The following is a 23347-nucleotide window of genomic DNA, read 5'->3' on the forward strand; positions in this document are numbered from 1 at the left end:
TTTATCCTCATTTTACAGGTGAGACTGAAGCACAGTGGGTGAAGTGAGTTGGGCAGGACTCGAGCTATACTGTCTCAAACTATCTACTTGAAACTATAGGCTCTCATTTTGTTAGCCATCATCAAGGTGCAAAAGAAACTAAAGCCATACTCCAAATTTTTGAAAATGGGATATGATATATCCAAATGATGAAATATTACATGATCACTAAAAAGCTATGTATGAAGAAGTTACAATAACTTGGGAAATCAATTTTTGGAGAAAGGTAAAGACCTGGGTCCAAAATTAGATGAATGTTTTTGCAGCTACTGGTGTGGAGGGATTTTTATCTGCTTTAATCAAGAACAAGAAACTCAGACCAATAGAAATGGTAAACTTTGGGTGTTAATTCTACATTTTATTATCAGAAAATGAGCTTGGCTTTGGATTAGGTTACTTCAGTAGTACCTGTTAGCTTGGAGTCATTTACAGGGACTGTGTCCTGTAGGAAATGCTTACACAGGCCAGGTGGTAAGAACAGGAGAACTAATAGTTGTGGGCTGCTTGGGGCCATGAGCATACAGGTCACTGGCCTGGTGCTAAGCATTGCTAGGAAAAGCGTTCCCCACCTATTTATTCTGAGCTTTTTCTTTCTTTGGAGTCATAGATATGTTTGCCCTCAAGTTTCTTTCTATTCTTCTTTCAAAATTCTGTTTCAAATACCTAGGACTAAAACAAAAAATTTACTAAGAGATAGACAAAATCTTAAAATAGAGAGATATACTTTATTTCTGAAGAGGAAGTCTTACTATTTGCAAATTTTTCATTTTGCAAATTAATATACAATCCTATCAAAATCCCAGTGGGATATTCCGAGGAAAGAAAAAACAAATTAAATTCATTTGAAAGGTTTAGATTCAAGATTATTCCAAAAAAACAATAAAAGGAAAACAGAGGGAAAACGTGCCATGTGGAATACAGGGAAAAATCTAAAATAAGAATAAAGGTTGAAATAGCATACATTCAGAGAGAAATCGCGTAACTGTGTGGACAGCCCACGAAAAGACCATGGCTTCCGTACGATAATAGGAGAGTTGCAAACCAATCGGGAGAGAAAAGTTTAATCAATAAATGGTGCTAGATAACACGTTATTAGGAAAAAAATTTGGATATTAGATTCTCATATACCCATAAAACAAAGCTAAGAAGAATTAAGTATACAAAAGTTTTAAAAAACGTAACTAATAGTGGAAAATATATGACTCACAATCTGACATCTGGATGGATGGATAAGAGTTTTCTAAGAATTAAAATATTAATTAGAAAAAAATCACAGAGGAACAATACCTAACTTTTACAATGTAAAATTATAACTTGTACTTTTATATATAAAGAATTTAATTAGGAGTGCCATTCAAAATAAATTGGGGAGAATATTTGTAGCAATTATCACCAAGGTCTAATAAACTTATTAAAGTTCTTTTTCAATAAATCTTAAAGATCCTGCAATTGAAAGATGTAAAAGGATACTTAGCAACAGATTTTAATTTAAAAAAAATGACTAATGATAAAAGAGATGCAAAGTAAACAAAAATGTATTTTGTACAAGATTTGCTAACCATTCAATATTTTATTATTTCAGAAAAAAATATGAATTGAAACAGTCTCATTCCTAAATTTTAAAGAGATAATATAGCTTAGAATAATGTTTCTAGAAAATAATTGGGAATGCCATATCAGCAGCCTTCCAAACTTCTATTATTTGATGTAGTAATTCTCTAAGAATCTATTCTAAGAAAAACAAATCAGAAATTTTAACAAAAATCACATTTATGCAACATGGCTTCATTAGTCATGAAAAAAGTGGAAACAACTAAATTATAGGAAAACAGATATTTTATGATAAATCGCTATGACAGAATGCTATATTGCCATTAAACTGATGCTCTCAAAGAATAATGTCATGGAAAAACCCTCATAATATAACATTAAAAAATTAAAACAGGATACAATATTAGTACTATATATAATTTGACCTATATATGACATATAATATGTATTAAAAAGTCTGAAAGGAAATACATTAAATATTAAGAGGGCTCTCTTAGAGTAGTGTGATTAAGAGGTGGGCTTTAATTTTTGTTTTAATTATTTGTGATTTTGCTTATTTTTAAAGTGTTCATATGCTGTATTTATAATCAGAAATCATTTATTTTAATGTATTTTCTCATTTCTCATTTCTCAAAGTAATATACTAATATCTGAATAATTATACAAAAAGATAATTCTTCCATTTAACTGCTTATAAAACGTCATCTAAAATAGTAACCTGATCATTAAAATTCCAATCCTGAGACAGCAGGTTTAGGGAATTTGTCACCTCAAGAGGCTTCTCAGTGCTCCTAGAATCACACCACATGGCAATTGACAATACTGCCAATATAAGTTTTAAGGTCAGGTCAGTGTATGGCTGAAGTCTCACTTATGGGAAATGCAGTTCATCAATATGTAAAGAGATTACCAAACTTTCTCCAATGTAGTGGCAGTTTTAGTACATAGTCATGATAGTGGGTTATGTAGAAAAGATTCAGTTTACTCATTTTGAGCTTGGGAATTTTGGAAAAGAATGTCGTGGGGAGAGAATGGAACACAGAAAACGGAAAAACGTGTGATCTCAGAGCAACAGTCACCAGGAATCACAGTTGGAGATGGCCTGGAAGAATCAGGATAGCGGGGGTGGAAGTTTATTGGCTATCTGAAATATACCAGGTCCATTTTGTCAGCCTTCTGCCATCATATTGTCTGGCTTACATTACAAGAACACTTAATCCCACCCAGAACATAAGTCTCCGGTAATTTGGGTGCATAAAGGATGAGTAAGTTTTACTATATTTTAGTTATCATAGTGGCGAGGGTTCTCTGAAAGCCTTGATGTAGTCTGAGCCTCTGCCGAAATTTACCAAGAAGTCTTTGGAGTTTGCTTTCAAATCCTGCCATTGTGGCCCCTTTGAGAGCACGGACTTTCTGTGATTTTCCTCAAAATGGCATATCAGGTATCTGCCTGACATCATGGGAGCAAAAGGGCATCTGTTGATGGCAAGGAGAAGGCCGTGGAGTCCTATTCTCTGATAATGTTTATTCCACATCTGTGATTTGTGTCCTACAAGGCTCCTGGGACTTAAACCACATGTGCTGTATTTGCATTAATGGGAACTTGAGAAGGAGAGGCCATAACACTATTAAAATGTTTAGCTTTCGCTCTCCCATCACACAGACACATGCTAATAACTACTCCCAGACCTTGTATCATGGCACTGCAGGATGCAGCGTGGAGTGCACTCATTGTTTCGATACAAGGGACTTAAAAACAAATAGCTGCCATCTCCGCCTCTGATAGTTTGCCAGGCTTTTAACTTCTTCGGTTTTTCCCTCTTCAGATCATGGTGAGGTATCTCAAATGTATTCCAAACAGCACATTACCCCCAAGTCTTTGTTTCTTTTTTCATGAAGAAACTAATGCTTTAAGGTATATTTAGAAAAGCCAGGGTTTAAGCCAAATTCCAAAGAACCACATCCTAATTCTACTTTCAAACAGCAGGAAATGACTTATCAGAGCAGAATCCCCCGCACAGGGTTATTGATCATCCAGGCCTAACTGTCAAAAATGTGACAAATATACTGGAGCCTTTCCATAAGGTTAAATATCTAACTGTTAAATTATATATGGAAACGTTTTGAAGCGTCTTATAAACCAGAAGAAGGAGAGAAAGCCAAGAAGCAGGACTTGAAGATTGTTCTTCATTATTCCCTAGGCCAGTATTTTTCAAATTGCATTCAAGACACTTTAGTGGGACATGAAATCAATTTAGTGAGTTGGGACCTTATTTTTTAATGAAATTAATTAAAGAAAGAATAGAGCAGAACAAAAATATCAGACTACATTACATATAGTAAAGAGAAGTATTATTTCATGAAACTTGTTTCAATTTTGTAAGTTATACATATATGTATACACATACATATACACACACATATATACACAGTATATATATATACACAGTATATATATATATATATATTGAATATTATATATGGAATAATGGATGAATAGAAAGAAAGAAAGAAAGAAAGAAAGAAAGAAAGAAAGAAAGAAAGAAAGAAAGAAAGAGAAAGAAAAGAAAGAATGTGTGTGTATCTCAGAAAGAGAAAAAGAGAAAGAATGAGTGAAGGAAGAGGTACCAATTGCCACTGTAAAGTAAATTTCTTACCATGGATCATGTAAAAAAAGTTTGTAGCAAATTACAAGATATTGGTTCTAATGATGGGAAAATGTTCTCCTTAATGTCCTGCTCCTCAGGATTTTAGAGAATGACAAATCTCAAAGTAGTTCATAGTGAATCACAAAAACTGAGGGAGCAACTCACTGTATTGATGATATTTAGATATAACTTATTCAGGGATAGGGACTATTTCTTAGATTAAGAATAGCGTAGTTAATGGCAACAGAACCATCTTGGTGAAGCAGGCAAAAAACTATAGTTGAGACAGGTGCTAGGGGAAAGTTTGAGCTGACAATATTGGAAGGAAGTGTGTCTGCTGGACAGAATACAGAACCAAAAACTAAGACAACAGAATACAGTCCAAGCTGTTAGAGTCAGAGTGTGAGTTCCAACCTGAAATAACAAGAATATTTAATAGGCCAATTGAATAATCAATGAATACACGGAAATGGCTCATTTTCGGATGCTCATGACCATCTGCCTTGAATGCAAGTATGGATTATTGTTTGATTACATGTCTAGTAATTTAGGTGGATGAGGCAGATGGAAGGTGGAGTTAAGAAAGGGGGGGGGGCAGTGAGGATCAGGGAGATGCTCAGCAGAGCCCCAGTTCCTGAAAGGGATACTGGCAAAAAGCACTCCTGCCAGCTGAGAGGATCTGGTGCACAGTGTAAGCCACCAGAATAGGGAATCAGAAGCCAAGAAACAAGATAAAAGTATAGCTACAGAACTGAGTTTCAGCAAATACAGGATACTCAAAACCTCGTGCATTCTAAGCTCTCAGAGTCTGAGATCATGTCAAGCCACCTTAGAGTGAGCTAAAGGTCTGAATCCAAACACAAGGCATCTCAAAAACCTAGCATCTAAAATCAAAGGCAGAAAAGCAAGCTGCTTCAGAGCTCTATGGGAAGGAGGGACAGAAGGCTGAAAACTATCAAGAGCCTTAGAAAGCCCAGGAAGGAGACCATGGAAGAGGCACTTTGCATCTTTTCAGAAGAGCTGCATTGTTACAACCTTAGAAGACAGCCTCTTGTTGACAGAGAAGTTGCAATACAGATCCAGCTTTTAGGGGATGTCCCCACTCCTCTGATCCTATGATATGGTTCTGTACTGTTTTCCTCTTGCCTAATATACCAGATCAAACTTAAGATTTCTAAATTTTAAGGCCTTTTGTTACCTAATACTACAGCTCTGCAGTATTAACCTAAGTCAGCCGAGCTACCATTCATTCCATAACCCTTTACCGAGGGCCTGTGGTGCTTGGCTATCTGCTGGGGACACGTGGTCTTTGTCATCAGGGGACGTAAGGTGTAGCAAGGGTTGATCAAGAAATTAGATCTGTGAAATAGTGAGATGAACTGCATGGTGGAGTAGGTACAGGCTCCCAGAGGGACACTTCCTTTTTGACCTCTAGGGGTTAGAAGAGCCTGTCCTAAATAAGTGATGTCTGAGTAGCTTCCTGAATGAAGAGGAGTGTTTGTGAAAACCCAGGAGGCAATCAACAACTCAATCAATCAATCAAATAATGACAACCACAACAGGTTTAAGGACTTACTATGTGACAGATACTTTGCTAAATCCTTTTCCTGAATTATATTTTATGTAACCTGCACAATGGTTCTATGAGGTAAGTACTGTTATTTTCCTCAGGTGATAGGTGAGGATATAGAAACACAAAGATTCTAAGCAACTTGCTCAAAGTTATGCAGTGAAAAGTAGAGGACTTGAAGAGAAAAGGCTAGAGACAGAGAGAAATTATGAAGTTCTTGGTAATCCATATTAAAGAATCTGGGTTTTATCTTGAGGACAATATAGAGATCCACTAGGTGACTTTCAAATGACAGGTGACAGACATGGATTTGGATAGATCGTCTGTCTGTGTTTTGAGTGGCAGGTTTCAATTCAGAGTAACTTGCAAATCGTGTGTGGAACTCGGTAAACAAAGAGAATCCAAGGCCCTACTCCAAAGGCCTGATTCTTAGATCCCTGTGAGTGTGAGAAGCTGTACTTCTTATAAAAGATCTTGAAGGACAATTCTGACATCAGCCAGATTAGGAATTCACCAATGAGTGGATGTAGAGATTGGACTGTAACAACACAAACTGGCAGTAGGCAGATCAGACAGGGAGTTAACAGTGGCTTGAACTGAGATAGATACCAAGAAAGATGTCTGAACTTGAGATAGAAATTAAGGACTTTTCAGTTCATAATTCTGATTTTAAGAAACAACAAAGTAGGTAATGTCATTCAGGAATGGTGTGAGAAGAATCATGGCTTACAAGAGAATACTGACAAACACCCTCATTTAAGGGATGAGGAGAACAGCCCACAAAGAGGACTTACCAACAGCTTCTTCATGTTCTCTAGAGGCGCCATTTTCTATCCTGCCTCTGAGCCATCGTACAAGGGGCTCCTCTCACCTGCGTTTCTCTCTTCCCCCTCCTTTTCTTTCGCTAAATCTCATCCATCCTTGTAAGAACCTTCTCCAGCATTCTTCCCTGAGGACTCCAGCTTACCCTCAGAGAAACTTTGATTTGTTCCTTAAAAATGAGTGCATCTTGAATCATGATTAATTATTGTTTTCTAATTGTTTTTCCACGTTGGTTTTGCATGTCACACTCTATAATAAGCTTATTAAGAGCAAAGATCACCTGAAATATGTGTAGCTTACTGTACAGGACCCATATCACAACAAAGATGTTTAAAAAAAGAACAAGGATCACTGTTACCTTTTTTTGGAATACCTCACAGTTCCTGGAATGGAACTATAATAGGGGTTTCCTAGGCACCTTATGCTCAATGGTTGCTGAGCAACACTGGCTCCCCGGTGTTGTAGGTGATGAATAGTGATCTGTATGTTCCAATATGCAAAATACACGCACCTGTTGTCCTGGTGTAATTATTAATAGTACCTTCAAAATTATCATAGGTTGGGCAATAAATTATACAGTCACCCTACTGATAATAATGTAATCAATATATATTTTTAAATGGTACTGTTTCTAACATGTATATCATTTTGTTTTGGGCATTAAGGAGTGTTAAAGTTTTTTGCACACATATAGCGTAAGTAATGTGTGTGTCATTCCAGGTGTCAGATGACTCCATTACTGACCTGTTGTTCAACTGACAGATGTCATTGCCTATTATAAAGTCATGAGTGATTTACTTTGTTTAAAGTAACATTAAATGATATATATATATATATATACACCACTGTATTATATATATATAATATGCCACTAAATTATAGTTTTAGAAATGTCAGATACTTTATCATGTTTGTTTAAAGATAACCCTTTTTTATAAACATTTAGCAATTTTCCCCCAAAAGCAGAATTCTCTCTTTCACTCATTTTCAGGGAAATTTTTTTTTATCATTTTCAACTTATTTAAACCATTTAATTCATAGGAAAGAGAGATTCCTCCTCATTCATGAACTTTCTAATTACACATATTCTTAGTCTAACATTCTTAATGAATGATGGTGCTATTTTAAAGAGGGCAAAATCTAGACTGTCAAGCTCTTGGTTAAACACAATTTGAAAATTTTCAGAAACCAAGTATAAGGTTTTGCTATAGTATTAGCTTTACTTCTTGAATTATGAAGTTTGGTTTCCTGACAATAAAAATTCACTAGTTGATCCCCAAATCCTCATCAGATATTTGTTATTCTGCCCAGACCATATAGTGTGACATCAGAGAAGGAAACAGATACTATTTTTTTTCTTGTGTTTTCCTAGGGTGATTCTCAATTCCCTCATTTCAAAGAGGCATTAATCCTGTGAGAAGCGAATCTGTGCCCTGGGTAATCGGTGTTTACTAGAACAGCACAGAGGCACTCTGTTTATGTCTGACAAAGTAGTTATAAATCACACTTCTTCTAGATCATAAATACACATTTATCTTTAGAATATATCACCAACTGAGCCATTTTGATGTAAATATTGCACCTCTTAAATATAATGATGATAATAGAGGCTGTGAATCTACAGATTTGTGCAAGTGCTCCCTTTTCAATAACTGAAAATATTTAAATCACAGAAGCTTTAAGATCCTATGAGGAGTGGCAGACAGAGTGGGACCTACAAAAGCTACAACTATTTTCTCTGAGTGATGAATAACGCAGACACGTGGGCTTCTGGAAGGGAATCACAATACTTATAAGTGGGTAGCTTTTGGTTGTGCTGGGACCAGCAGCCCAGAAATGACTGCCTCAGAAGTCCTCAGCTCCTTCCCTCCTTTTATTTCTGTCATCACATAGAAAGAGCTCTATGGCAAAGGGTTGTAAACAAAAGGTGAGCAGTAGTCTGTAGAGTTTCTCATACAGTCAAAAAACCTGTGGGAATGTTCCAGCTTTCTCAGACTGGCCAAAAGGCCATCTATGGATAGGAGTTCCCCAAGATGATGAGAATCTATGTTGTGATGGCATTGCCATCTCTTACTGGTTGGCATCCTTGTCTGGAAAGTGTCTCAGTTGGCTGTAACTTTACTTGAAGATTAAAGCACAGATTTTTATATGTATTTTCTTTTCTCTGAATGTAAAAAATACAAAATACACCACACCTACATTCACTCCTAACTGGCAGTCTTGTAATTCAGCAGATTTCTGTTTTTCACTGAAACCTGGAGTTGAATTGTCTTGAGCCGGAAGGCATTCAAGCTGCTGTTTTTTGCTCAGCTATATTTCTCTATAAGCATCTAATTGTTTCAAAAAGTGATGTACAGTATGCAAAATCCTGAATCTGATGCAAATAAGTCTGTACAGCACTAACGTTAACAGGTGTTCTCATTAATGTAAGTAGACATGGAACAATTCTTGAATGTTTTATAAACACTCATAACCATGGCCAAATATGTTACAATAGCGTAGAGATACTTACTGCAACATCTTTTTATTCTTGTTGTGCAACCTCAGCACTTATTAATAGGAGACACATGTGAGCAATAAACTAGGGGCAACAAGAGCTGTTTCTACTTAAGTCACTGTATCTTAAATTAGCTAATATTCTAAATAAAAGTATTGGTAACATAATCACTGCCACCTGTCCTCCCACAGTTTACTTGTTTGTTAATGTTAATAATGCTTTACTGAAAGTAATGGCTGCAACACTGATGGACCAGCAATGAGCACCATTGCATCTCTGAGGTTCTCTGAAGACTTGATCCATTAACCTAAGGATTAACTCTTGAAAATTTTAAACTGTGTCCTATTTTCCATATTGTCAACATTCAATTAGAAAGATCCATACATAGGGAGAGATTCTTGGATAATCTAATGTAGATTACCCTGAAAAACACATGGTGGCTTTGGAATATAATCAAGAACATTCTATTCTAGCAATATGCATTGAAATACAGACCCAATCTTGGTGCTTCCTGACTCCTCCAAGTTTAATCCTGTTATCTGAAGTCTAGGGCTTGTTGACTGATGGGAAAACATAGTGTCAGACTGTTGTTCCCAATCTTCAAAATGGATTGCTTAGTCTACTCTGATAAAAGTATTATCAGCAGATGTCAAAATAAACTACTTACATTCCCTAAAAGAATGCAATGGTATTATAACTTTTAAAATTTTATTATAATGGAGAATGAGTTAAATATACTAGGGCATATTAAACAATAGGATATAATGCATTCACTGAAATGTGTAAGGTAGATAAAATTTATCTATATATTATTTACTTAGTGCCCCTTAGGTGTAGGTTGTACAGCCACACTCTGGGTAGACAATTGCCCTTGACTTCACAGTGATTCTAGTGTAGTGGGAGGAACAGAGAAATCAACAGGGAATTGCAATGCAGATGTGGCCTGTGATGAAAAGAAGCAGAATATCATAGGAGCACTTAGGTGTTGCATCTATTTCATAGAACCCTTTCCTGAAAATGTGACAGTTACATTGATTTGAATGATATGATATTAGTGGTCACAGGGTTCTGCACAGGGGAAGTAACCTGCTCTGAGGGAAGAAATGAGAATTAGTATGGGGCAGCTGGACAGAAAAAAAAAATCCAATATGACTGGATTGTAGAAAAGCAGAGGAAAATGTGGAATGGGGGCTGCAGAGCAGGTAGGTGGCAGAGCACAGAGGGTCTGACAGTCTGAATCAAAGGACTTGCACTACAGTGCAACAGCATGGAGAATCTCAGAATGATACCAAGTAGAGGAATGGGATGATCAGATCCAAATTTCAGAGAGATCACTATAGCTGCACTGTGGAGTATGAATTGGAAGGGAAAACATGGATGAGATGAGAGGAAGACAGAAAGATACTGTTATTAAATCCATGTGGAAGGTAATGTAGTATAGATAAATATATTGAAAATTGCATAATAGTGTACACGTACTTCCATTAAAATATAAATACAAATACAATGTTTATTCATGAGTCAAAAAAATCAAAGGACAGGCAACAATTCACTATACCTTGGGGAAAAGGGAGATTTTGTGTTTAAGTTATACTTTTGTATTTGTTAACTTTTTAAAAATTGGGCATTACTTAAATATAGAAATATGGAAATAGTAAAAATCATTCCAATTTGAAAATAGTGGGGATAGCAGATTCCCAAATGTCATGTGACTAAATGAGTAATCTTGCGCAGTGAACACAGCTCAGGCTGGAAGCTGATCCGTAGTTGGCAGAGACTGAGTGGTGGGTACCAGCGAACACCAGCCCTGGGATGATGAGTTTATCTAGAGGCAACTGCCTCCCTCAAGTTTAAAAATTAACGTTAACAGCAATAAAACTCTAAGCTGGTATCTTTAGACACCAACTGCTTTGATTAGTCACTTTTTCAGTCGTTTTTCATATGAGCACCACAGGCAAAAGTTTTGGTGTAGCTGACTGCAAAACTGTAGAAACTGCTAAACTATCTACTAATTACTTGGATAGTATTCTTTCATGAATATTGAGAAGACTGTTTCTCAGTACTTAAAATATTTTAGTACAGATAAAAGAATATAAACACAAGTTTTTGGTTTTTTTTTTTCTTTGTTTGGGTTTGGGTGTTTCATTAATAATCAGAAAGCTACATTGGGCATGTGGTTTGGGGTGTGAATGTTCACTACAGGGCCAATTTTATTATGCAGAACAAATCTGTATTGTAAGAATGCATGGACCAAATTATTTGAGTATCAAAGGTACAGCTCAATTTCAATTAAAAAGCACTATTTCTTGAAAATTTGGCCTTAAACCTTAGATTTTGGAACACACTTAAGATGTGTTGTGTATGTAGCCCACTATTTGTTCACTTTCCATTAAATAAGAAATTGCTTACATGAGCAGGTTATTTTGATATGATAACACCACTGAGGGTTCCAATAAACATACATGCAAATCAGTCAACCCCAAACACATCGAAAACATATCCAGTAAACATCTGGAAAGTAATGATTGCACATTTGTTAACACAGGGCAAATGCAGGATCCATTGGTGGCCAGACTTATTTAGTAGCGTGTGGATTTAAGAACATTTCTCAGAGTCAGAAGGAACTGGGTAATTATAACATAAGGTTCAACATCTTTAGATATGTAGAACATTTTCCGTTGCTTAAAACAAATATTCCCTAAGAAAGTATAAAACATTTTTCTGACTTGCAAAGTTTTTGCAGTCTATCATTTAAATTACTTAAATAAAGGGAGCTTTACTGGTCCCTAAAGCTGAGAATATAACACCCTCCATGCATATTAGCTTGATCTTCTTGACAGACCAGAAAAGTGTTTGTGTGTGCCAATTAAAACAAAAATGGATCCCTAGTGGCTTGTTCCTCACACAACTTCTGAAGACTGCTATCATTGTTTGCTAGGGTAACCCTGGATAAGGCTGCTATCCAAAGTAAACAAACTTTTCAAAACTTTCATGACAGATGGGGGTTACAAATGCATTTTAATAAGAGAGTTGCCAAAGCAACTTTTTCTTTATAATCAGCATATATTTACTTAACATCTAGCAACATTGGGAACACAAGGCAGATACTTTCTCACAAAATGTTTTAACAAGTAACATTTTTGGAAAGACAAATTGAAGACCTTTTACTTCTAACTGATATTTTACCCTTAGTTTTATGTTAACTTTGCTCGACATGTTAAGAAAAATGTTAGGAGTTACTTGAACCAGAATGTAATTGGAGGCAGACATGCAGCTTGATAATGTAATTTCTTTGGTGGTCATAAACACCTTTGAGACCAAGTAACTTAACTATTAGTATAACTAGGACAACCTCTATATCAAATGTGGAGTGTGATGCAGGGTGAAAAAAATGTTAATCTGAGGGTGTTTTAAAAGTAATATGCTTAAATTTTAGATCTTGACATATCACTATGATATGGCCAAAGTAAGTATCTATATTTTATGCTGTCAGAATTAAACAAAGGTATAACCAAGATTAATATAAAAATAATTTATTTTTACTTAAAATGAATTTACTATACTTGACACAACTTTTTATACCTACTTAATTTAAATACAATGATTTCATCAATAAGTCAAAAGTGTCTCCAAATACAGTAGTAATTAAATGCCATCCTTCTTTAATAAATAACCTGCTTATTTGTAGAAACACTGTAGCCACATCATCTAACATTTTTTAAGGCCTTTTGGATCTGGCATATTTTATTACACATTTCCTGTATACAGTTTCAGTTTATTAAGATGGAATAAACCCTCTTTAGGCTTATAGTCAAAGATTGATCCTAAGCACAAAGTAAAAGATATTTAACTCCAATATGGGATGGTTTCAGTCCTTTCTAGGATCTCAAGACTTTTTTTGGATGCCTCAATTCTGTTTTAGATATATTTTTTCATAGCAGGATAGTGGTTATTTTTGAGGGAAAAAAAGGGGGAAAAAAAAACCTCTGAGTAAAAATATTGAGTGATCTTTTAAAATTGTTCTATCTTTAGCATAACAGTAAAGAAACAAGCAACTTTTAAGGTCTAAATTCCAAATTTCACAACTGAAATCAAGTCATCATGGTCCTCTCCCCATATGCACTGAGTCCTTGACTGTATACAATTGTTTGCTGAGAACGAGTGAACTGGGAATCAAAATCTTTGTAAGCTCTTAATTCTGTCATTTAAAATGATGCCAATTTGATAGAATGGCATTCTCATTTTCCTCATTTGCTTCATTTTCTTCATTTGCAAAATTACTTTATGATAGTGGAGGAAAGCTACATTTGAAGAATGTTTATTGTGTGCTTTGAGGTCATTAAAGCTGAAATCACTTTGCATACCAAGTGGTAGTATTCATATCCTTAATATACTAAAGTTCTGATACAATCCACCTTTAAAGAATAACATATCATGACCAACAGTTTATGCACAATTCCATGTTGTAAATGTGTCTGCAGTAATTACTCCCTCCTCTGAAATCTTGACGTGAGCCTTGTCTGTGCCACTCACATTGGGACTTCGTATCAGCTATTTTCTACTGTTATTTATCTTTAGATGCATATGTCCTCTTTATTCAAACAGATTGTGAGCTCTTGAGGGTGGGGGTTGTGTATCCCTAGCTTCTAGCAATGTGCCTTGCACTTAATAGATGTTTAATCAGTCCAGTTGATAATTAGAGGATGTTCAGTCAGAAATACAGCTTCTCATTCTCCTGAACCAAGACTTAGTTGTGGGATTTATTCTGCCATCGGAAAGTTGTTACTATCAAAGAGGGGAACATATATCACTTGCTAACGTTTGCACTTTTGATAGTCTCCCAACAAGCACTTGAGTTCAACTGGAACGATACTAGCTGACGGTATTTAACCATCAAATATGTTTTACTGATGAGATATTTATCTATAGCATAACATAATCCATTGATCATTATCATATACATTTGGTTATCATTTATTAAAGACTGGCAGTAACTACATTAAAATATCTGTAACGTTTACTCAGTAGAGGTATGAATAGTTTTGTTTTTTCATTATCTTTATTTTTTCTAAATTCTCCATAGAAAATTTAATTATTCTTATAATCAGAAAAAAATGTGACATTTGAAAATTTTTGTTTCTATTCTGGTAACCAAAGTATGGAAATTTTTAATGATATAAATGCCATTCTACATATTAAATTCTCATTTAAATTAAAATTTAACATGGGAAAGACTAACTGCCAGAATGCATTTTGACAAGGGCGATACTTAATTGACAGAATTGAAAAGGGCAGTACCAAAATAAACATAGACACTACTCATTAAAACTCCTCTAAGATGTTTTAAATTAGCATGACAATATTCCATTTGTTAATTAAAGCCAAAAAACACAAATTTCTTCTCTCCTCATCTCTAATCAGTGAAGTTTGGAGCTGGGTATACCTGCCTCCATCTTCAGAGGAACCAATAGCAAGGATGGAGACTAAGATTGCTAGCCCAAGGGAAAACTGCTGTTGAATTACTGACGGTGAATACTAAAATCAATATTGTTTAATACTAAAAAGCATGAAGGAATGCGTCTATTCCACATCCCGCCCAGTGAATATGCTTATATAATTTCTTATTATATGCCCATTTCTTAGGCACACATTTATTACTAGCAGGAATTCAGAGGGATCATTATTTAGTAAGAAAAAGTTTCAGGCAAATTGTCTCAGACGGGTATTTAAAGATATCCATTCTTGACAACACCAGCAAATTTCATTGAGACTGCTTTGGTGACAGGATACACCCTTTCAGAATACAACTTGATGGAGATGAAGGATTTCAAGAGACATTAGTCTAATGTAGGCTTTGAAGCAAAATGGAGACGAGCAACTCTTGCCTAAATCCATCATGTTTTCTATAAGTTCATCTTTCATCCACCTTGTTCCAGCATCTGTCACTTACTTAGGCAAAGTATGATATTGAAAGAGTACATTAACCTGGCTTAATATCAAATATTTTATGTTTGTTATCAGTTCTGTATCACTCTAGATTGTCATCAGGAGTTATTCAATCAAAAGGTTTAGTCAAAGCTAACATTTACTGATATCTGTTTTTCTCAAGAGTGTTGAAAATTTGACTGTTCAAAGTGCAAGTGTGATTCAGCAAACCATTTATCAGAAAACCTAAAGAGGTAGTGTTAGAAAAGTGGATTGAGAAACCCGAATTAAATGGGTTTTAGCAGCCAAAGACTTTGAAACTGCTTTCCTGTGAGTGACTGGAATGGAGCAGAACAAAGTCAATTACTGACTGTAATTAAGAAGTGGATGCGTTTAAACTGTAGAGAGCAGTAGCAGACTTCTCCAGACTGCCTAGTAACTCAAAAGATTAGTGGGAAGACAGAGGAAAGGATGTAAACTGTATCTCTCTGATAGTATGTTTTGAATGAATTGCATTCATATAGTTCTCTGACCCAGCTTCCCAAAATGAATTCATAAATCACTGATTATGTACGATTAATGCAGTAATATATTTGGGCAAAGAAACTTTTAAAATACATCTTGCTTTTGGTTGTGTTAGCAGTAAAGATCCCCTTTGCATTGCACAGCATGCACCAAAAATGCAAATGCACTGTTGAAATGCTTATATTTTATCATGGTTTGAATTTACTAGACTGGAAACTGAACTATGTTGTCTCTTTCCTAAACCCTCAGAATACAGTAAATCTAATTATGTTTATTTCTGGTACTTTGAAAACGTTCCTTTCTATAATTTTAATAATGGTTTATTTCTAACAATAGAAAAATATGTTACATTGTACATTGTGTTTTGGCTAATTCATTTTTCTTTGTGTATGTTAGCAAATTGTGACATTATATAATACATTCACAATCAAAATATTTATGTTTAGATTAGGATGAAGGTAGAGGTCAAGGACGTTACTAATTTTCTTGGGTTAGTTAGAAGTGACCTTATATTTTTAGATTACTATTTCTGTGGCAACACATTATAAAATAAATATTTGGAGCTTTATGTAAGTAAAGAACACTGCAAGGGTGTTCAGATAATTAAACAAACAATCAGCTTAACTATCTTTTACTAGATACATAAAACAGAGGACTATTTGGAGGCTATTTTGAGCCATCCCAAATCTTACATGCAGTTTTACTTAAAAAAAAAAAAAGTGATTGGCCCTGGTAATCTGTCAAATGCTAGTGTGGGTAATTAAATTTCTCTTATTTTCTAATCTTTCACTTCTCATAATTGTATGTACTTTGGATAGTTCCTCTTCTTACAATTGTCAAAAGTTGGAATCCAACTCACTCAAGAATGGTTGCATTGCAGCACTGAGTAATGTTCCATCTCTAAGTAGTTGTTTTCCAAAAATCAATGCAAATAAATATATATGTATGTGTATAGTCAAAGATTTCTTTAATACTCCAGGATCGTTGCCATTAAATATTGCCGTAAAAATCACCGAAACCTTCAGAGTGAGCTATTTGGGGTAATAATTGTCACTTTACTGATAGAATTACAGAGATATTATATAGCATGACTGGTGATTTTCTGAACCGATGCCACATTTCAGCATTCACTTCCAATTTGGAGAAAGTCAGGCTGAGAAGAGGGAACTGGCTCCTGACTGAGTATGTTGAAATGTCAGTCCTCTAAACCTCAGAAGCCTTGCTTGATGTGTGACAGTAGTTGGGAAATATTCATTTTCCTTTTGAAACAAAAAGTCAATAACACAAAGGGAAAATCTTCACAGTTCAGATTGATGGTCTAATACAAAAAGTGTTGCACACCCACTCTAATCAAATTCTTCTCTAAGTAGTCCCTTACCGTGTGAAATCAAGAGCATTGCTCTGTATTCTATGGGATCACATCTTTCTCTCACAATTCCAGGGAGAAAGATTCCCTGTAATGGAAAACGTATAGTTGCATGCTAAATATTGCCAACTACTTAACAGCCCTCAGAGTCTGGAACAGGAATGTTCATTTGATAAATACTCTCCATGAGAGGTTCCAATATGTAAATGAACTTTTATTCTAAAGTACTCCCTTTGTGGGGAAATTGGTCCTTTATTATTTTCCTATAGATCTTTTTGATAGGAAAGTAGAAATAGCCAAATGTTATTCATTAGAATGACCTTTTAGTAAAGTCTGCATTAGTCTCTTTGGTAAATAATCTGTTTTAGTGCCCTCCATAAAAGGAAATCAAATATAGAGATACTATTAGATTTGAAAAAGACAAACAGGAAAGAGCCAAAAGTGCAGAATGAATTCTGACACACCCGGGTGCATTTTTCTGAGGTTCTGACTTAAGTGGATACTGTCTGCATTATTCTGAACTTCCTGGCTTGCTTCTGCATGAGTTGGAGTAATTCAGCTTTAGACTACTCTGAGTTTAATCATTCTGTTATTAAAACAATAATGTATTTGTTATGACATGAAAAAAACAGTTTATGGAGAGCAGTTCAAAATGATCCTAGTCTTCCAGTTCCCAGAAAGACAATTACGGGAATGCAAGAAAATATTTCAGTGTATTAAAGTGTGTTTTTTTAAAAAGGATATATTTTTTAACTGTAAGAGATCTAGTTCAATGGTTTGCTTACCTGTCGTTTTTGTTTGTTTGTTTTTTTAGATCACAACGGTATCAGGAAATGAGTTTCTTCTGCAGTCAGATATTGACTTCATCATATTGGATTGGTTCCACGCTATCAAAAATGCAATTGACAGATTGGTATGTATTTGTTTTGGCTGTTACCTGATTAATTAGAAATGTAGTCATTTAAATCTATTGCTTAGGTATATAACGCACGTACGTTTAAATGGATCCTACAAATTGAGAGTTATTAAGTTATTTTAAGTTTAAATAGAGTCCACTAAAAACATTTTCAGCAGACAGAACTTGTGGAACTAAACGTCATTTGATTTCTCTTTCAAAAACACAGTGCATTCTTTTTTTTTTTTTCTGAAATAACACATTCATTTACTGAAGGCTGTAAAAAGCCCATAAGAGCTTAATAACTATGAATTTTCACATTTTCAGTATATGCAATCTGTAATACATCTTCTTGAAAATAAATATCAGTGTATTTAAGCCCATATTCACTGTTGTAATACCAGTAAACAATAATCCTTTGTACTGATTTTCATTGTTTCAGCTAAGCTAGATTGTTCTCTTGAAAATTACATATCTAGAACTTCATGAAATTCTAAATCACATACTTAGAGTATGTTCTTAAAAGAGTCAAATTATTTAAAGCCACTCATTTTGTACTTTTTCTAGGCCAAACATCTCATTTTAGATCACTAGTATTTGCAAAATCTTGAGGAGAAAATATTTTTGAGAGCTTTAATAAGGTAAAAAATAAAAATACAACATTTTTGTGTAATTTTATTGCTATTTAATTGTAGACTAATTATATTATGTTGGGATCAAAACTTTAAAAAAAGTAACAAATTTACTTTTCCTCATCCTCAATATAGTACCCTCATCCAAGCATATATGGGTGCATGCATGCACGCATGCGTGCACACACACACACACAAACACACACACAGAGTTTGTTGTCATTAAGATTGGACTGTGGAGTCAAACTGCCTGAGTTTGAATTTGAATCCCAGTTCTATCATTTACTAGCTGTGTGGCCTTAGGCAAATTACTTATCTCTTTTGGCTTCAGTTTCCTTGTCTGGAAAATAAGGCTAATGTTAATAATACCTACCTCATAGGATTACTGTGATGACTGAGTTATGCATGGAGTGCTTAGGGTAGGCACGGTATCTAGTTAAGTATTATATTTATAATTATTATTATTACTAAGTTTGAATATTGAGCTTAGTATTGAGGCCCTATCCCAAAATAATTATCTTATTTCAAACTTCCTTTTAATCTAACATCAAAATATATCACAGAAACAGTTCATAAATGTTTTCTTCCTTGTAAAATTATTCCATCTAATTGTTGTTTCCAGCCAAAGGATGCAAGCAGTCCTTCAAGAAACCTGGAATTATTCAAAATTCAGAGATCCTCCAGTACTGAATTACTGAGTCACTATGATAGTGATATAAAAGAACAGAAACCTGAGCACAGAAAATCTTTAAGTAAGTATTTTTTTTTTACTTGCTCATTTTAACTTTGTTTAAATGCACTGCTTATGAAATATAAATGCTTTGAAATGAGGTTTGAGCCAAACTCATACTACTTATGGAAGATTGGTAGCCATTTCCTAGCTGGGGATTCGTGCACTGGAGGGCAGTATGGGCGCTTTGCTCACGTCATTGTTGGTAATGCCTTTCGAGAAAATAATTGTTCCAAGGTCATGGTCTCTGCTTACAGCAAACCTCTGAATCTCTGAGTAATAACCATGGCGTTCAGATTGGTGATTGATTTTGAGAGTGGGAAATGTCAAGCGTCTCCAAACCTTGGTATGCTGACTATTTGGTTTCCATACATTAAAAGATATATGAGTGACCAGCACAGTTGGCCCAGCATAAACCAACAGGCTAAGCAGCTTTCCATACTTTTAGAACTCCAGAAAGATTTAGAAACATGGAATTTGTATTAGATGTCCTCCAAGGTCACATGTAGTTCTAACATTCTGAGAGAAACGAGTTTGAAGTAAGAAGGATCTGTTTGTCCCCTTATATAGTGACCTTGAGCCCATACCTTAGTCTTTTTCACCTCACTTCTTCAATAAAAGGGGGTTATGAAAAGGTGTCATATGTATCTCAGGGTTGGTAGGGGTCTCAACCTCCAGAAAGAACAAGTAGATATCTCTGAAATCAGAGAGAAATAATTTCCTGAAGTCTTAAAAGTTATAGTCCTTTCCTGGATCAGCTACCTAGCTACCCCCAGTCTTCTGCAGGCAGAGGCTCTGCCACTGAGCTATACCCGCTTCCCTGCAATATTCTGCATCACTGTTTTTCCTGCCATTTCCCTCTGACCAAAGATCAGTATAGTTATACTGTAGCTTTTTGAATTTAAGGAGAACCCAGGAAGCAGAGAAAGGCTGAGTATATAATATCTACATATGTACATGAGTAAATATGCTCGATGACTATATATATATCTATTTGTGTGCATTAGGGAATAATATATTGTATTTATGTATATATAAATATACATGCACACTCACCCCCATGACAAGAAGTTATATGTGATAATGTATCTTCCAAATCTAAATTATTAGGAGCCCAAATCTAAAAACAACTTTGAGTAGGAGCAGCCTTTCAAAATTATCATTATTCAAAGAACTATAGCATAATTTCAGCAACTGCTAGATACATATTTATTTAGCCAGTTGTGTTAAGTTAGAGCTTAAAATTATCAATATCAATGTCTTATACTGTATGGTGCTTTCAAATTAAGTTATTTGTGGAATATTAGCAATGCCATTTAAAAAAAATTTCATGTGATGGCCTAGTTTGGAGTTATCTCATTTGAAGATTCCTCTTTAATTCCTGGTCACTGTCCCACTTCATATGGGACAGATTTTAGAATCAGAATTCAATCGTGAGTTCAGAGTTAATGTTAACTGCATGAACATTTTGTAGTAGATATAAAAGGACGTATGAGACAATGAGCAGTAGCTCTGGAATCTCAGATGTAGTCGTCAGTTTGGAGGAGACTGTGACACATTTCCAAAGCCTAAAGCTCAGGAGAAATTTAAGGTTTGTAAAAGTGTGTTGAGAAACGTTGAGGTAAATGGATTCTGTGTTAGCAGTAGTCCATTGAGCTGTTTCAGACCATAGTTCGGAAACAAAATTCCTATGGGTATGAATACCAGCACTTCTCTTTAGAATTTATTTTTAACTGGGAAAGATAATTATTTGTCTATTTTGGGCTTAAATTCAACCTTGCCTTAAAGACAAGGAAAGAGACATATGATTCATTCTGTTCATTTCAAAATATACTTAATTAAACAATGACCTCATAGACAGCTTTTTCTTTGCAGTTAAAAAATAATGATAGCTAACAAATACTGAGTATTTACCATTCAGGCATTGTTGTAAGTGCTTGTCTTATGTTGATTTACTTAATCCTCCTCCTAAGCCAATGACATAGGTACCATTATTAACCCTGTTTTATAGATGGTGAAACTGAGACACAGAAAATTAAAGCAACTTGTTCAAAGACAAGTTACAGAGACAAGTGTCAAACCCAAACAATCTGATATTAGTCTGTCCTTTTAACCATCACACTATAGTGAAGTGAACAAATAAAAATTAAACAGTTTATATCAATCTTGGACTTGTATGGAAATATTAACATTAAAAATGAGATCCATATAAATCAATAAACTAAAATAGGGACTCAAAAACATGTCAGCAAAGGAATTAAAACCAGATGTTGTCTTTGGACTTTTATTTCACCATTAAACTAAAAGGGTCATTTAATCTTTAATGCTAGCCCTAATTTTAGAAGATGCTTCTTTTCTGTATTTTGGTGGATATTTATAGTTGCAAGTCTTTTTTAGGGCTAGTATATTTTTTGCAACGTAGGATACAGTTAATATCCATCTATTAGTTTGAGTGAAGTTCATTCAGTATTTACGTATTCATTTTCATTTGAAAGGCACAATGACTGACCCATCCACACAATATCAAATTAGACTATGCATTTGAAATAGTGATTGGCATATTTTATATTTAATACTTTTAAAAATATTTTTTTTCAAGTAGGAAATAGGCTCTGTGAAACCTCTCTGATCTCAGTCCCAGATTTGAACACCCAAACTTAGGTTTTTAAAACGTTCATTCGGTTTTATGTCATCCTCTTGAGATTGAATAATTATGTGGAATTAGAGAGTCACAGTATCTCCTTCCTTATTAGAAGTCTAAGCACAAACTTTATTGTCAGTTTGCAGCCTTTGGCTTCCTGTGCCCTTGATGTTCCCACGAGTTTTGTCGCCAAGATTGTAGACAGATAAAGCCAGAATTACTTTTTTTAAAAGCATGTGAACATCATTAGCAGCTAACAGGTGGTCATTTCATTGTCCAGTTTCTCTGTATGACATGGGAGAAAAATAACGTACTTTCAATGAGTGAATTCAGAAATTCAAGTGCTTAAAGTACTTCCCTTTTTAAAATATGATTCTAACCTGCCAACGCTATTAAGTACTAATCAGATATTTTAAGATATCATTTGAGTCTAACAGACAAGAAGCCAGAAAATTCAATGTAAGGGCCAAATCACTGTGGGAAATTCAGGACACCAGCATGGGATGAGAGTGGGAGAGCAGCTCTCCAGGGAGGGCTGTTACGGAAAGTGGAGAGTCAATCAAAGAAAATGCTAACATATTTTTCCGAGGAAGGAAAAGTGTCTTCCCCTGAAGACAAAGGGGAAAGACTCAAATATAAATCCAACAAATCTTGGAGTGGTTTCTTAATTTTTCTGAGCTTTACTTTCTAGATCTGCAAAAATGGGTCTACTGCTGTCCTTGTAGGATCGAGTGAGAATTTGAAATTAGATATGTAAATACTTAGCTCACAGCAGGCACTCAGTAAGTAGGAGCTCTTATTGTTATCCTCTGTGTCCCCAAGCAGATGGCACCAAAATAGGGCATGAGCCAAGGGTGGTGTCTGATGGAAGACTGGAGCAGGGTATGTGTACTTGACATCCTCTCCCTGAGTGCACAGAATTGGATATGGGAGTTATGGCTGCAAACATCTAAATGTGAGCGGCTGGTCTTTCCCTTGGCAACTCCCCAGGTGGAAATGGCAGCCAGGGCATTCTTGGGAGTAGCACACCAGCAAACAGTACAAGGGAGCCAAGAGAGACTCCTGATCCTTTATGCCCCGAAGAGTGGGTCATCAAGGAGTTCCAGTTGCTGAAAAGGATTCAGCATCTAGCCATTTTGCTATGACTTTAGCCATAACTCTAGTTTATTCACTCATTCATATATTTATTATTTTTCATTAGCAGGTACATCTGAAGGTACACAACTAAAATTCTTGGCTCCATTCATCTGTACTTTCAATTTTTAAAAATTGTTTTTGTATTTAGATTATGCTTTAGGGGTAAGATGTCTGATGCTAATCAACTGCTAAGCTGTAAAATCCATGTGTGGAGATCTTGGATAACTTCTATTCAAAATTGATACTTAGCATTATAAATAAGCAGCTCAAAATGAACATAAGTTAGAAGAATACAATCAAAATTTATAGAACCAGAAGGAAATCGGTATCCTTTTAGCTGTCTTTTGATTAAGGTATCATAAAAACCAA

The 23347-nt window shown here is 35.1% G+C and overlaps 1 protein-coding gene across 3 annotated transcripts in view; it reads left to right on the forward strand.

Moving 5' to 3' along the window:
• Positions 1 to 23347, forward strand: part of ARHGAP15 (Rho GTPase activating protein 15) — a 584181-nt gene that overhangs the window by 282677 nt on the left and 278157 nt on the right. For all 3 annotated transcript variants that reach the window (XM_072960912.1, XM_072960913.1, XM_072960914.1), the window contains exons 7-8: positions 17758 to 17856; positions 19093 to 19222. In XM_072960912.1, coding sequence (XP_072817013.1) covers positions 17758 to 17856; positions 19093 to 19222 — 229 coding nt within the window. The remainder of the gene's footprint in view (positions 1 to 17757; positions 17857 to 19092; positions 19223 to 23347) is intronic.

This window comes from Vicugna pacos, chromosome 5 (genome assembly GCF_048564905.1).
Source record: "Vicugna pacos chromosome 5, VicPac4, whole genome shotgun sequence".
Lineage (NCBI taxonomy): Eukaryota > Metazoa > Chordata > Mammalia > Artiodactyla > Camelidae > Vicugna > Vicugna pacos.